This window comes from Chrysochloris asiatica, unplaced genomic scaffold (assembly GCF_000296735.1).
Source record: "Chrysochloris asiatica unplaced genomic scaffold, ChrAsi1.0 scaffold00023, whole genome shotgun sequence".
NCBI lineage: Eukaryota > Metazoa > Chordata > Mammalia > Afrosoricida > Chrysochloridae > Chrysochloris > Chrysochloris asiatica.
In genome coordinates, this window is record NW_006408541.1 from 10818506 (window position 1) to 10832849 (window position 14344).

The following is a 14344-nucleotide window of genomic DNA, read 5'->3' on the forward strand; positions in this document are numbered from 1 at the left end:
TACCACAATTTGTTTATCCATTCTTCAGTTGATGGGCACTTTGGCTGTCTCCACCTTTTTGCTATGGTAAATAGTGCTGCTATAAACTTTGGTGTGCATACGTCTTCTGCTGCTATCAACATTGGTGTGCGTACTGACCTTTTTTTAATAGAAGTGAAAATCCTCTTTGTATTTCTTTTGAGTTACAAGAACAGGACCTAATTTAGACCTTTGGTAAAAGTGGAGTGTGGCATAGAGTGAGCTTTCAAAAAGTGGAAGATAATTGACTTTTCTCACCACCACCACCACCAAACTGTAATCCAGTGGTTTAATCAGAGGCCAGCAGAGGGCGCCAGAGGTCAGGCTGTATTTTAATGGACCCCAGCGGAAACATTGGCAGACTCTATTTCTTAATAAAAGTTCATTCATAACTCATTGGCTGGACGCTCCTGAACACATGCATACCTGCTACTTGCTTCCATCCTGAAACAGCTCTTGGCTGTGTCCCGGGGCCTGCAGGGTGGACTGAGCCTGCAGTAATCCCATGGTGCCCTGCGAAACCACATTCTGTTACGTTGCTTCTGCTCCTTCCTTACAGAGAAATGTTTACAAGGATCTTCTCGTTTGGGTAGAGCAGTCTGGTGGAGAGAGAGCCCATTCCTGCTGCGTTTTGGTGTCTAAAGTGTGTCTCGGGCAGTTTCTCAGACTTTTCCTCTTGGAGGTTTGGAGATTGAATTGTTGGCTTCTAGCTTTAGTGGTTACGAATCGAGCTGCGAACTGCAAGGTCAACAGTTTGAAACTACCAGCTGCTCCGCGGGAGAAAGATGAGGCTTTCTGTTCCTGTAAAGATTTACAGCCTCGGAAACACTATACAGGGTTGCTATGGGTCGGAACCGACTCCACGGCACTTAACAACAACAACAACAACAAGCTTTGTCTGGGGTTTTTTTCACCCTATTTTATTCCTGTCATGTGGACCTGACTGCTCTCTCTGGCCCCTCATCATCATAGGTGTGAGCTGCATGGGGGCAGGTTGGTTTGTAATGAGGGTCTAAGGTATGATCTTTCACAGACTCAGAAGGTGTTAGAAATCGGAAGTTTTCTTCTCTAGCTTCTTTTACAGAGGTGGCAACTGAGGCTCAAAGAGGCAGCTTCACACACGCACACACACACACACACACACACACACTCAGGTTTGCCCTCTGGGAAGTGGCCATGCTGGGGCTGGGACTTAAGGTCTTGGGCACTTACCTGGGTGTGCCTATGAACACCTGGGCACTCGTTCCTGTTGTCCCAACATGGGACATGAGGTAACCTGAGAGCTTGCTTCATGTTTTCTAGAACTTGCTTCTCCCATCTCTTTTCTTACATCCATCTCAGAAAATTACTGATTAAACAGGTTGTTTAAAAGAATCGTATTTTCTAAGGTCAGATGGGACATTGAGGGAAGACTCAGATACACACCAGGAGCAAACCCTGAGTAGGTGAGACCTGGGTTGCTTACCTGACCAGGTTACCCAGCGCCTTCATCCTGGGTGTTCTCCTGCCCAGGTTCGAACCCTGCCTCATTTGCTCTGTCTCTGACCCTAGTTTCCCGCCTCATAAAGTCAGCAGGAAGCCTAAAGACATCTGAAGGTGGGCAGCATTCGACGGGTGTCAGGAAACACTATTTGTTCCCTTTCCTGGTTCCCTCCGCTGACGAGATGTCCTTTGTCCAGATTCTGCCAGAGTTCACCCTGTCGGGGGCCGGGGACAAACGAGCTCGCTGATAAAGTAGCAGAGTAGGACAGGGCTCCATGCCAATGCTGGTCAGACAAGGACTAGCTGTGTGGCTTTGGGGCAAGTCCCTGACCCTCTTTGAGCCCAGAGTGGTGAAATATGAAATGATCTGAGAGAAGAAACAGGTGCATTTAGGTGGTTTCAGACCACCTGAGCATCTGACCACAGAGAAAGGACCGTTTCCTGTAGGTCGGTGGTGTGACTCCCTCTTGCACACAGCTCTTCCCTTCTTTGGATTATTCATTGCTTTCAGAAAACTCCTTAGAAGCAGCATAGCAAGGTCCAAGGCTCCCAAAGCGCCCACCAAATGGCTTTGTGGAATTGTTGCCTCAACTCTGGCTGCCCCCAGCATGGGGAGCTCGTGGTCCCGAAGTTCTGGAACCAGGGTGTGTCCTGTGGTGTGTTGAGAACACTGTGGTCCTTGAGGAGGTTCATAGGTCATACTGAGTTCAGCTCTGTGTTCTTGGAAACTTAGCTGACGCAGTCTCCTCAAACCCGAACAAACAGGACCTCTTTCATGCTGTAATTTCAGGTTTGGATGCTGACAGGGGACAAGCTGGAGACAGCGACATGCACAGCTAAGAACGCACATCTGGTGACCAGAAACCAAGACATCCACATTTTTCGACTGGTACAGTGCCCTCTAATGGGATTGAAGGTTTTCCTGTAACCTCAGAGCCTCAGGCAGGGGAGGCAGGTCGGGGGGCAGAACCCTAGCAGTCTAGGGTTGGGGGCGTGTATGGCATCTTTGTCTTGGTGAGATAACTGAAAGGCTCAAGCGAAGCTGAACACTGTTCTGTGAGTGGTTTGGAGCACCTATGGCATCCCTGGATGGTATGAATCTAATCAGAGGTACCCTGGAAGGTTGGCTGGTGACCTCCTTGTGAACATTCCCCGCCATTGAAAACCCTATGGAGCGCAGCTCTACCATGACACGTGTGGGGTCACTGTCAGAACCCACGAGAGGACAACTGCCTTGATTTACTTAGTTGTTGTTGGTAAGTGCTATCCAGCCGCTTCCGCCCCCGTGTTAATGTTCCCAACCTTTGCGGAAGAAATCCTGGAAAGCCGAGGAGAATTAGGGACCACCCCGCTGAAAGATGTAGATAAACTCAGACCCCTGAGATTGTGGGCAGGATTCCTGGCCTTTCACCGAATCCCAGACCCCAGATACTAGCAGCCTACCTTCCCCAAGCGAGAAGCTAGCTAAGAATCTGGTGGAACTGTGGGATAAGCACTGGACTGCTAACTGCAAGGTCAGCTGTTCAAACCCAGCAGCTGCTGTGCAGGAGAAAGCCTGTTCAGGGTCGCTATGGGTCAGAACCAACTCGGTGGTAGTGAGCTTGGCGGAGTCTATTGCAGAAGGCAAATGGGATGTGCAGATGAATTGTTTTCTGCCTTGGTGGTAAGCAAGAGCTTGACTAAACTTGGTGCTTTACAAGATCCTCTGAGGTTGGAACCAGCAAGGCCTCCAAATGACTGCTGAGTAAGGGAGGAGGAGCACCGAGTCCCCCTCTTATTCAGGGTGTGACAATCCCACTGAAGTCAGAGCACCTGGAGGGACTTAGATATCTCCAGGGTCTCCTCTTAACTCCTGCCTTTGACCCATACCCATGGAAGTGCCAGGAAATCCAGCACGGTGTTGTGTCACAGCAAAATGAGCTAGAATTTAAGACTTGTCAAACTTAGCCCTGGGGTCACCTCCCTCCTCTTATAAATGCAGTTCCATTGGGAGGCAGGTTGTTTGATTATGTCTCTGTTCCTGTCCAGGTGACCAACCGTGGGGAGGCCCACCTGGAGCTGAACGCCTTCCGCAGGAAGCATGATTGTGCCCTGGTGATCTCCGGAGACTCCCTGGAGGTGGGCGCCAGGACCCCCAAGGCTGGACCCTGCATGCCAGGGGCTGTGTACTGGGGTCTGCCCTGGCCTGACCCACTGCCTCTCCTCCGCCCTCGCCACCAGGTTTGCCTCAAGTACTACGAGTATGAGTTCATGGAACTGGCCTGCCAGTGCCCCGCCGTGGTCTGCTGCCGTTGTGCGCCCACCCAGAAGGCACAGATTGTGCGCCTGCTCCAGGAACGCACTGGGAAGCTTACCTGTGCAGTAGGTAGGTGGGGGGATGGGAGTCTGGGAAGCTCACCTGTGCAGTAGGTAGGTGGGGGGAGGGCGGTCTGGGAAGCTCACCTGTGCAGTAGGTAGGTGGGGGGAGGGCGGTCTGGGAAGCTCACCTGTGCAGTAGGTAGGTGGGAGAGGGGTCTGGGAAGCTCACCTGTGCAGTAGGTAGGTGGGGGGAGGGGGGTCTGGGAAGCTCACCTGTGCAGTAGGTAGGTGGGGGAGGGGTCTGGGACGCTCACCTGTGCAGTAGGTAAGTGGGGGAGGGGGTCTGAGACGGTCATCTGTGCAGTAGGTAGGTGGGGGAGGGGTCTGGGACAGTCACCTGTGCAGTAGGTAGGTGGGGGAGGGGTCTGGGATGGTCACCTGTGCAGTAGTAGGTGGGAGAGGGGTCTGGAACGCTCACCTGTGCAGTAGGTAGGTACAGGGGAGGGCCCTTCATGCTGGCCCTGACATGCTGGTGACCTGTACGACTTTCCATCAGGTTAGTTGCATTCTGAGCTTCTGTAAATTGCCTGGATCACTTTATTCAAGCTGTGAATCCCACCCCCTCCCCTTATCCCCAAAGACTTTGGTGCTGCCTGTGATGTTGTTACTCTTTCCCCTGGAGACAGAAAGAACAGATAGACAGGTTCAGGCCCCTCCTCTGCCGCTGCCAGGACTCCTTACATATTTCCATAGTAGGCAAAAATGATAGTATTATTGAAAGGAAGAATGACACTAGGGAGGTGTGTTTCTTGGAGGGCTTTGAATTGGTTCAAAATGGTTCATTCATGTTCCACAGAAACAAAGACAACTTACGTGTTACATAACAACCACATTTCTTGTCGGGGCTTTTGACCCAGAAGGAAACAGACAGCACTCATGATCTACCAACCACCTTTGAGCTGATCTCGACCTCCCTGGGTCTGAATCCCACAAGACATTTGGGTACTTTGCCCATAACTTCATTTTGAAGCAGTTTAAAGCCCTGATGTGGGCCTTCCCTCATTTTCTCTCTGGTCTGATCCGCAGGGGATGGGGGCAACGATGTCAGTATGATTCAGGAATCCGACTGTGGTGTCGGGGTCGAAGGAAAGGTGAGTGTATGAGGTGGGCCTCCGTGTCGTGGCATGGTAGTTCCCTGAATACTGCTTGTCCACTTGTGGAAGCATCTCTACCTGTGTTCTCTTTGCTTCAGAGACACAGCTCAGATACTTCTGGAATTTCTAGATAAGAGGAAACAAAACATACGGCTAAAGAACCACGTGTCCCCTGGATGTTTGGATTCCTGTCAGTAACTCAGAAAGACAAATCCTGACTTTTCGCTTGCCAGCACCTTCATTTTTTTTTTTTTTTTTTTAACAAAATAATTTTCCTGTATTCTTAGGCTACAGAGAATGTACTTTCCACATTTCCATAGGAGTCAGCACCGCTGTTGTTAAGTGCCATAGAGCCATTTCCGACTCATCGTGACCCTATGAAAACTCTCTCACCAAAAAAGCCTTCTGCAGCTGTAATTTTACAGATGTGTGTGTGTTTCCTACTGGCCCTGCCCCATCATCAACTCTGTGCTGGTCCTTTATCACATTTCCCCTGCCTGAAGTTGTGTTTGTTGTTGTTTTTCATGCGCATGAAGCTCCTAGTCCAAATTTGTTGCTCTCATTAGCTGCTGACCCCATGTGACAGTGCTGAACTACCCCTCGGGGTTTCTAGGCTGTGATTGCTACAGAAGCACATTGCCAGGTGTTTCCCACTCAGAGCTGCTGGCTGGGTTAAAAAAGCCAAGCGCCTAACCACCGTACCACCAGGTGTCCTCTGCCTGCTCTAATTTGTGACCTAAAATTTGCAAGAGGAGCCCCAGGTGAGGGTTGCTGTTTCAGGTGCACATCCTCACGATTTGGTGAATCCATAGGGCATTTGCTCTTTTTCTACACTTTCTGGTTCTTTGGTTTTGAACTAGGGGTAGTGATTTGGAATTGCTGAGCTCCGTGAACCTCAAGGAGCTCTGGTTGTGTAGTGGTTACAAATTGGGCTGCTAACCTCAGGGTCAGCAGTTTGAAACTACCAGCTGTTCCATGGAAGAAAGATGAGGCTTTCGGGTCCCATAAAGAAACCTGAGAAACCCTATGCAGGGTCGCTATGGGTCGGAATCGACTCAAAGGCACATAACAACAACAACATGAACCTCGAGGGAGGTGTTGAATCTGAAATCTACATTTCGCTTTTGTTGTTAAGTGCTGTTTAGTTGGTTCTGACTCTAGGGTTTCTGAGAAGCAGATGGTGGGTTTGAACTGCCGGTCTTGTGGTTCACAGTCCACAACTTATCCTACGTTGCCACACCAGGAGTCTGAAATCCACGTCGATGCCCTTAATGTAGGTTTTAAGCAAAGTGCTGGAGTTGGGCAGAACTCTGCCAGTTTCTCCACAGAATGAAAACGTTTCCTCTTCTAAACGCCTTTGATTATTGCTTAAGTGCTCCTTGTAAAAATTGTAAACAGAAGGGTAGAGTGCAGGCTATAGAGAGCTGTATTCAACGTGGTAACATAGGCTGTTCTTCCAGAATTTTCTCTATGCATACATTATCAGTTTTGTTGTTACGTGCTGTGGAGTCATTTCTGAGACACAGAAACCCTGTAGTGTGTATGTATTTGTTTTATTTATTTTTAATATATGTACAAAATGGCGTCCCAGTATAGTGCTGTAGGATAAGCACTGGACTGCTAACCAAAGGTCAGCAGCTCAGACCCAGCAGCCACTCCTTGGAACCAACTCGACAGCACTGAGTAACAACATACATATAATGTGTATATGTGAGAGAACTTCAAAAAGTTTTAGGAAAAAATAGAATTAATAAATAATGGAATTTTTCCAGAAATTCTTTGAAGCCCCCTTGTATATGTAATTTTGCATGTGTATATACAAGGGGGCTTCAATGAGTTTGTGGAAAAATTCCATTTTCCCACAAGCTTTTTGAAGGCCCCCTCATATAGTGTAACTTAAAATGAAAATCATTATACTATGTATTTTGTTCTTTCGTGTGTTTAAGAGTATTGTGTATTTTTTTTCCCACATTGGAACAAGCAGAGCCATCGTTTTTTACACTCTCGCTTACTTCTTAAGTTTTTATTTAGGCAAAGTTGTCAGTCCATCAAGAAGTCGAAACAGAACATTTGAGTAATCTTCCACTCGTCATTTGATTTGGCCATTGTTAAAGTTTGGCTACCTTTGGCTCCCTCATCTCTCTTTATTTATATACAGGCACACACCTGTGTCCGTTTTTTTTCCTGAGTCAGCCAAAAGAAAGTTGTAGACATAATAAATACTTTCCTCCTGAATACTTCAAAATGGATTTCCTAAGAACAAGGACGTCCTCTTCCTACATGTGCAAAAAAATACCATTCCACCCCTCCCCCAAATGTAACTGATTTAATAATAATAGCTAATAGTCACGGTTAGATTTCCCTAATGGTCCTCAGAATGTCTTTATGGTTCTCATCTTTAGTTAATATTTTTAGTGTTGTTGTTGTTAAGTGCTGTGGAGTTGGTTCTGACTCATAGCGACCCTGTGTAGGGTCTCCGAGGAGCGGCTGGTGAACTTGAACTGCCTGCCTTCAAGTTCAAACCGACTTTGCAGTTCAGCGCATTAACCCATAGCGCCACACCAAGCCTCCGTTTTAATATTAAGTAATGTTAACATTTAATATTTTTTAAATTTAATATTCAGGTTGTGATCAAAGCTCTAACTTAACCAACAAATCAAAGACACTTAACAACAACAACAACCATCAACGATCACAAATTATATTTATTTTCATGTTGCTATCTATAATCTTCATTGCAGAACATTTTTGTGGGGAGGGGAGCGTGTTTTTATTTTCTGCATTTTTGGGGAGAATGTTTTCTTTTACATGACTGATGTTTTGTGTCCATCCCATTATGTCACATCAGGAGGCCTTGGTGTCACATGATGTCAGACAAGTTGCCATGCAAGTTTTAGAGTCAGAAAATCCCATCTGGTGGCTGTGCTGTGATTTAATCCCACATTTCTGCATATCCCCTTCACATATGCATGAGCAAGTGTGCAAAGCTGTGTGTCCATAAGTGTTCTAGTTAGTGTTAATAACACTTCACTGTAGCCACAGCTTCCCCGTCTTCTGTCTTCTCTCTGATGATTAAGAGATCATCATTTCTGATACTGGTAGGGCTGGGCCTGACCCCTATGGTTTACTATTAGATCCACTTGACCTGTAAATTTTAACTCTCTGGAGAATCAGAATGTTTTTTATTTAAGTGAGTTCCTCTTTTCTAAATCAAATTTAAAGTTGGACCACCAACCTCCTAGAGCTTGAAACCCAAGAATCTCTTTACTCAAACTCTTCAAAGGTACTCCTTACAACATCTTGCTTTTTTAATTAGAAAAAAACGTGTGCCCTGACCCCGTGTACCTCTGACGGTGCCCAATTTCATTGGATTCCAGGAAGGAAAACAGGCTTCTCTGGCTGCGGATTTCTCCATCACTCAGTTTAAGCATCTTGGCCGGTTGCTTATGGTGCATGGCCGGAACAGCTACAAGCGTTCAGCGGCCCTCAGCCAGTTCGTGATTCACAGGAGCCTGTGTATCAGCACCATGCAGGTGGGTGGCAGCCGGCACCCATATATACCCAGGACTCAGGGCTGCACCCTGCAGGTGGGTGGAAGCCAGCACTCATACATACCCAGGACTCAGGGCTGCACCCTGCAGGTGGGTGGAAGCCGGCACCCATACGCAGGGATTCATGGCTGTGTCACTATCATGGAAGGAGCCTGGGAATCAGACTGTACTCTGGAGCTGCTGTTCCCATCCACCTGGTGTAAATCCCTCCGGCACTCTCTAGCTGATAGAGACCTTGGGCAAGTCACATAGTGGTGCAGTGCCCCAGGTACCCTTCTGTTCAGTGATGCTAAACATTCCTGTCTGTGGCGTGGCTGAAAGCTTTAGTGGTGCCCGTCCAGGCTCAGCATCCAGTAGGTGTAATATCCGTGACAGTGTTGTTCTCTTGGGGCGAGTCCACTCATTGGCCAGCATGAAAGACACAGACCTAAATGCCCTCATTTTTCCATGTGCCAAGGCAAGAACCAGCAGAGAACAACCAGAAGAGAAGTTAGTTGAGCACTCTCACTGCCCTTGGCATTGGGCTAAGTGTTCACCAGAAAGTGTCTCATGGGGTCCTAACAGTAGCCCGAGCCAGCAGGCACAGTTGTTAGCCCCACTTTACAGATGTGCTGGTGGAGTCCCAGTGTGGTTGAGAAATGGGACTGGCTCCACCCAGGCAGGAGGACCCCAAACCTATTCATCCAGGCCCACTCCTTAATACCCACAGAGGGGCTGGGTAGCTCTTAGAGGGCTTCTCTGTGCAGCAGATGCTAGGTAGCTCGTCTCTGCATCCCAGCTCTGCCACTGGTTATCCTGATGGTTCATCCACTTGGGGATTAGCATCTTGCTACCATGTTTTCCACAAAGGGATCTAAAGGGTAGATGGTATTTTCACACCTTCCCTCTTTCTGACCCCTTCAAAATCTGTTCTTAGACCGGAGTCATTGAGTAAGTACTGCAAGAAGGTGGTCAGAGGGAGGGGAAGAAGATACGGTGGGTGTTGGAAAGCTATAGGTTATTCTTCCTTTTTGGGCGTGGAAGTAATAGTAGCAGCTAAGTGGGAAAATACAGGAGACATGTCTCTGCCGAATCACGCCACTATGTAGCAATGAGACCTTGGGCAAGTCACTTTCCTGCTCTGGGCCTCAGTCTTCCCCCCTGTAGAAGAGGGATGATGCAGCCTGCCTACTCAGTCAGTGTCTGCTGTGAGGATCAGACCATGAATGTGATCAGGGACCTGGCCAACCAAAGGCATCCTTTTCACCACCAAAGCAGCGGAAGGTACCATCGTAATTTGTGGGGGAGGTGCTTAATCACATAGGGAAGGCCTTGCCCCAGGAGCTAGGTGATTCTGTTGGGGACCCAAGCAAATCCAACCTCCCCAACTCCACAGGCCTTTTAGGAGAGGTTCTGTGGGTTACGTGTTTGGGGGCAGAGGAGCCCGTCACATGATTTTCATCAACATGATGTAAACCCAAACAGCTGGTGTGGTTTCTGTGGCCACTACTGGGCTTTAATTTATGTTAACTCATCAATGGAGTTAGAGGACACTGGGCTTTGTATCATGGGGAGATGAATCAGCTGGTCACTGGTCGAGGCACTAACATCCACAGTGTCCGCATGTTACCAAGACCTTGGAGTTTTAATAAGAAAGCTCCAGGATGTGGAATGGTGGGTTCTTTGGCTCTAGCCCCTGTCCGCTGTGCTGAAAGTGGTTCAGCCTCTCACTGTCCCAGGTACTGACTGGTGTCTTTGAAAGACACAACCACTATCCACTGTCATCTAATCCGTTGTGATGCACAGCACCCCTCTAGGACAGAGTGGAGTGCACCGTGGGGCTTCCGAGGCTGTAAATCTTTATGGAATTGGTTTATCATCTCTCTCTCCTGAGGAGTGGCTGATGGGTTTGAACCACTGACCTTTTGGTGAACAAACAGCCCAACACTTAACCCATGGTGCTACCGGGGCTTCTATAGACAGACACCACTAAGGCATTTTCATGGTCCTGGTGCTACTTTGTAAGACAAAGCATGATGATCAAGGAAAGAGGTTCCTGAAGTGATTTGCACAACACATCCCTGAGCCATGCAGTGTTGGCATCAGTAAGGCTGCCTGTGTGTCCACCCAGCCCAGGGTGGAGTCAGTCAGAAGGCGCTTTTCCTGATGCTCTGGTCCTGACATCACAGCCGGGGGCTGATGGGAGGGCACCCCTCCGCGGTACCTGCGCTCTTGTCCATAGTTGGTGGGAGGGGAGACCTCTCCCGGGAGAAGCTGGTTCTAATCACTGAGAAACGCACAGCCTTTCCGTGTTTAATTTGAAGAAAGGCTTGGGGCAGTGGCTGTCCCTGGCCTCCCTTTGGTTTTATCCTAATAAGAATTAGCTTTGCAGACCACCTTTCTTCCGTTTGCCTGTTGACATCCAGAGAAGGGGTTAGCGAGAGCAGGGAGCCGGATTTTATCTCTAGGGCTTCTGTCTCAGTAACTAATATTTTGGCCTCCCGAGCTCCTGTTTCACTGCCAGTAGCTAATATTTTTCAAATCAGGAAGCAGACAGATTTCAGTAAGAGTTCGTAACTCTCTTTATTGCTCCTAATTGCAAACATAACATGTAATGGACTATCTATAAAATTTCTAAAAGTACCAGGACATGTACGAAAAGAAGTGGCTTGATTCTGCAGTCCTTAAACCCCCCCCCCACACACACACACCCAATTGGTGTAAAAACTCAGGAGGAGCTGCTTCCAGATTTACATCACCCACACGCAGTCCTGCGCACCTGGGGAGGTGGCAATTCTGAGCAGGTGGGAGTGTGGGTTTTGGAGATGAGTTAGGCTCCCTCTCAGCTCACCCTTCTGTAACAGTCTGGTGATATTAGGACTCTGTTGTGCATTGAGACCCACTGAGATCACACGCAAAGCACCTGTGTCCAGCAGTTGGAGGTTAATAAATGTCCACAAAGGGGTTGAGTGGCAGTGGACTCTAGAGGTCAGCTTCTTTGGTTTGAATCCTGGCTCCAGTGCTTAGAAGCTGTGTGACCCTGGACAAGTCACTTCTCTGTGCCTCACTTTCCTCATCTGTAAAAGGGGGATGTTGCCTACAGTACCTACTTTATAATGTTGTTATAAGAAAGCAGTAAGTGGCTACACAAAGTTTTTGTAACAGTGCTGGGCTTACAGGACGTGCTCCGGTAGGTAATGTTTTGGTCATGGGAAACAAAACATGGCTGTTGGTGAGGATCATCGGTGACATCTATCTTTCTTCTGACACAGGCTGTCTTCTCCTCTGTGTTCTACTTTGCCTCTGTTCCCCTCTACCAAGGATTCCTCATCATTGGGTAAGGAGATCTGGCAAGGGATTTGTTTAATAGGAACCTGACTTTACCACAGAAGAGGAAAGGCACATTGGGTAAACTCATCAGCCCTCTCATTGCCTTGGACTCCAGGGCCCAGGCAGCCCCTGCTGTGCCATTAGATTGCCCTTGAATGTGACTCCTGAAGTCTGAAGCGCTTGCCTGGTGGAGGAAGCCAGGTCTGTGGTCCGCAGCTCTCTGTGTCTGTGCCGGCCATGAAACACTTTGCCCATTAGAGTTTGGGGGTGTCGACTGATTGACAGAAGAGTGGAGGTTTGCAGGCTCCACAATTTCACTGGGGTCTTTGGTGAAGGATCCGTGGAAGGGGGGATCTGACTCCAGCAGAACTTGTGGCTCTTGGATCTCTCAGGAGAGCCACAGCCCGGCTCTCAGGGGGTGTGTGGGTCGGGTGTGTTTGTGTGTGTGTGCATGTGTCATAGCGATTGACCCTGCATGCCACTGGCCAGTTAGAGACATGTAACTATCAGACCTGGAACTTCATGGTGTTCCTTGTGACCTTTCAGAGAGTACCCCAAAGAGAGATGTGTTACCAGCTGTCCTGTAGAGATGCCCACAGGGGCCGGTTCTTGGGGAGGAAGAGACAGAGAGCAGAAAGGCAGGCTGGCCTGGGGTGGGGGTGGGGTCTTACAAAGTGGGCTGCCCATCTTCCCATGTTTGGCCTGTTGGCTTCTTTTGAGAGTGGGTGTTGGGATTCCGCTTCCTCCTGGGGAAATGGACTGTACTCTTGGGCAGGTTCTGGGGAACTAAAAGGACCCTTGCTTTTCTGTCCTCATCTCTCCTGTCTCACCCTCACCCCTTGGGTCAGCCACGCTGGCCTCCTCACTGTTCTCCAGACATGCCAGAAACCTCCAGGCCTTTGCACCGGCCTTTCCCTCTGCCTGAGATGCTCTGTTCCCAGGTACTAGTCAGACTCAACCCTCACCTCGTGCAAAGGTCCCTGCAGTAGGATCTCCTTGGCCAGTCTCTCTGAAATTGCACACACCCCCTCTCCACATTTTACTTCCACTCTTCCAGTAGGTTTCCTCCTCAGCATGTACTGCTAACATGATGTAGATTCCTTAATTTACTTGTGTCTTGGCGCTCTCTGAGGGCAGATGTTTTTGTCTGGTTATCATCTTGAATCTCTGAGTGAGTGAGGAGTGAGTGAATGAGTGAGGAGTGAGTGAATGAGTGAGGAGTGAGTGAATGAGGAGTGAGTGAGTGAGGAGTGAGTGAATGAGTGAGTGAATGAGTGAGTGAGGAGTGAGTGAATGAGGAGTGAGTGAGTGAGTGAGTGAGTGAGGAGTGAGTGAATGAGGAGTCAGTGAGTCAGTGAGTCAGTGAGTCAGTGAGTCAGTGAGTCAGTGAGTGTGAACAAATTAATGGAAATTGGGCTCCAGAACGTTGGCTGGCTCTTACCTGGGTAGTTTCTTCTTCCAGATACTCCACGATTTACACCATGTTTCCTGTGTTCTCTCTGGTCCTGGACAAAGACGTCAAGTCCGAAGTCGCCATGCTTTATCCTGAGCTTTACAAAGATCTCCTCAAGGTCAGTCTGCCACTCCCCCTCCCCTCTCCTCTCTCCTGCTTCCTTCTCTCTTTTTGACATTTATTTCACACAAACCCTCCATATTGGATTTCACCACACTTGACACTCAAGACTTTCTTGCTTTGGGGGGAATGAGTGAGGGTTTATACTCTGTTACACAGCATAGTCATGTGTAAAGTGAATATCCAACTTTTGACACAGCCCCCCTGCAGTCCCCATAATGCAGCTGCAGCTGGAAATGTGCTTTGTGGTGGCGGGTGATTTGTGTGTGTGAGAGAGTAGTATGTGTGCGTATAGTTTCATTTTATGTCTTCAAAGGGTTCTTACTAAAGGGCAGGTTCTTCCCATCTAATACCAATTTTCTTCAAAGCGTGCTTTCTCTCATACATTCTTGTGTTTATAAACTACTTACAATTGAATTTGTTACTTTTTTGAGGACAGCGGGCAGGTTGGCCTCTCTAGATGGGGGAAGAGTGACTTGAAGGCCTCCTGGGTGAACCACAGGCACTAACTTGCTCTGCTCTTCCCCTGTCTCTCACGTAGGGACGGCCGCTCTCCTACAAGACCTTCTTGATATGGGTGTTGATTAGCATCTACCAAGGTAAGAAGGATGAAGCGTCCAAGCTTTCCTTGTGCTTGCTGCTGGCCCAAGGGTATTCTTTCTTGTCTGTTGGGCATGAAGTGAAGAAGCTGGAATCCTAAAATCGCTGTAGCGAATATGTCCTATTATAAGGAGTGCATGGTAAACACAGGCAGCCTCAGATATGTGAGCTGGTGCCAAAGGGAAATGCCCCAAATAATGCACAGCAAAACCCAGTAGGATCGACTGACAGTCACTTGCACTCCCCCTTCCCTTCCTCGAGGTTACCTTTATCATATTAAACAGTATACATCATACTCTCGTTCCTGTACCATCAACTCCAGCTACATTTTCTGTCTGCCTCTCTTTGTTCTCTCCAGT

General features: G+C 48.4%; 1 protein-coding gene across 1 annotated transcript in view; it reads left to right on the forward strand.

The window, feature by feature from the left end:
* ATP9A (ATPase, class II, type 9A) overlaps positions 1-14344 on the forward strand; it is a 175200-nt gene that overhangs the window by 157728 nt on the left and 3128 nt on the right. The window contains exons 19-26 of the mRNA XM_006839177.1: positions 2291-2389; positions 3529-3618; positions 3721-3865; positions 4885-4949; positions 8330-8485; positions 11755-11819; positions 13275-13383; positions 13927-13984. Of these exons, the coding sequence (XP_006839240.1) occupies positions 2291-2389; positions 3529-3618; positions 3721-3865; positions 4885-4949; positions 8330-8485; positions 11755-11819; positions 13275-13383; positions 13927-13984 (787 nt within the window). The remainder of the gene's footprint in view (positions 1-2290; positions 2390-3528; positions 3619-3720; positions 3866-4884; positions 4950-8329; positions 8486-11754; positions 11820-13274; positions 13384-13926; positions 13985-14344) is intronic.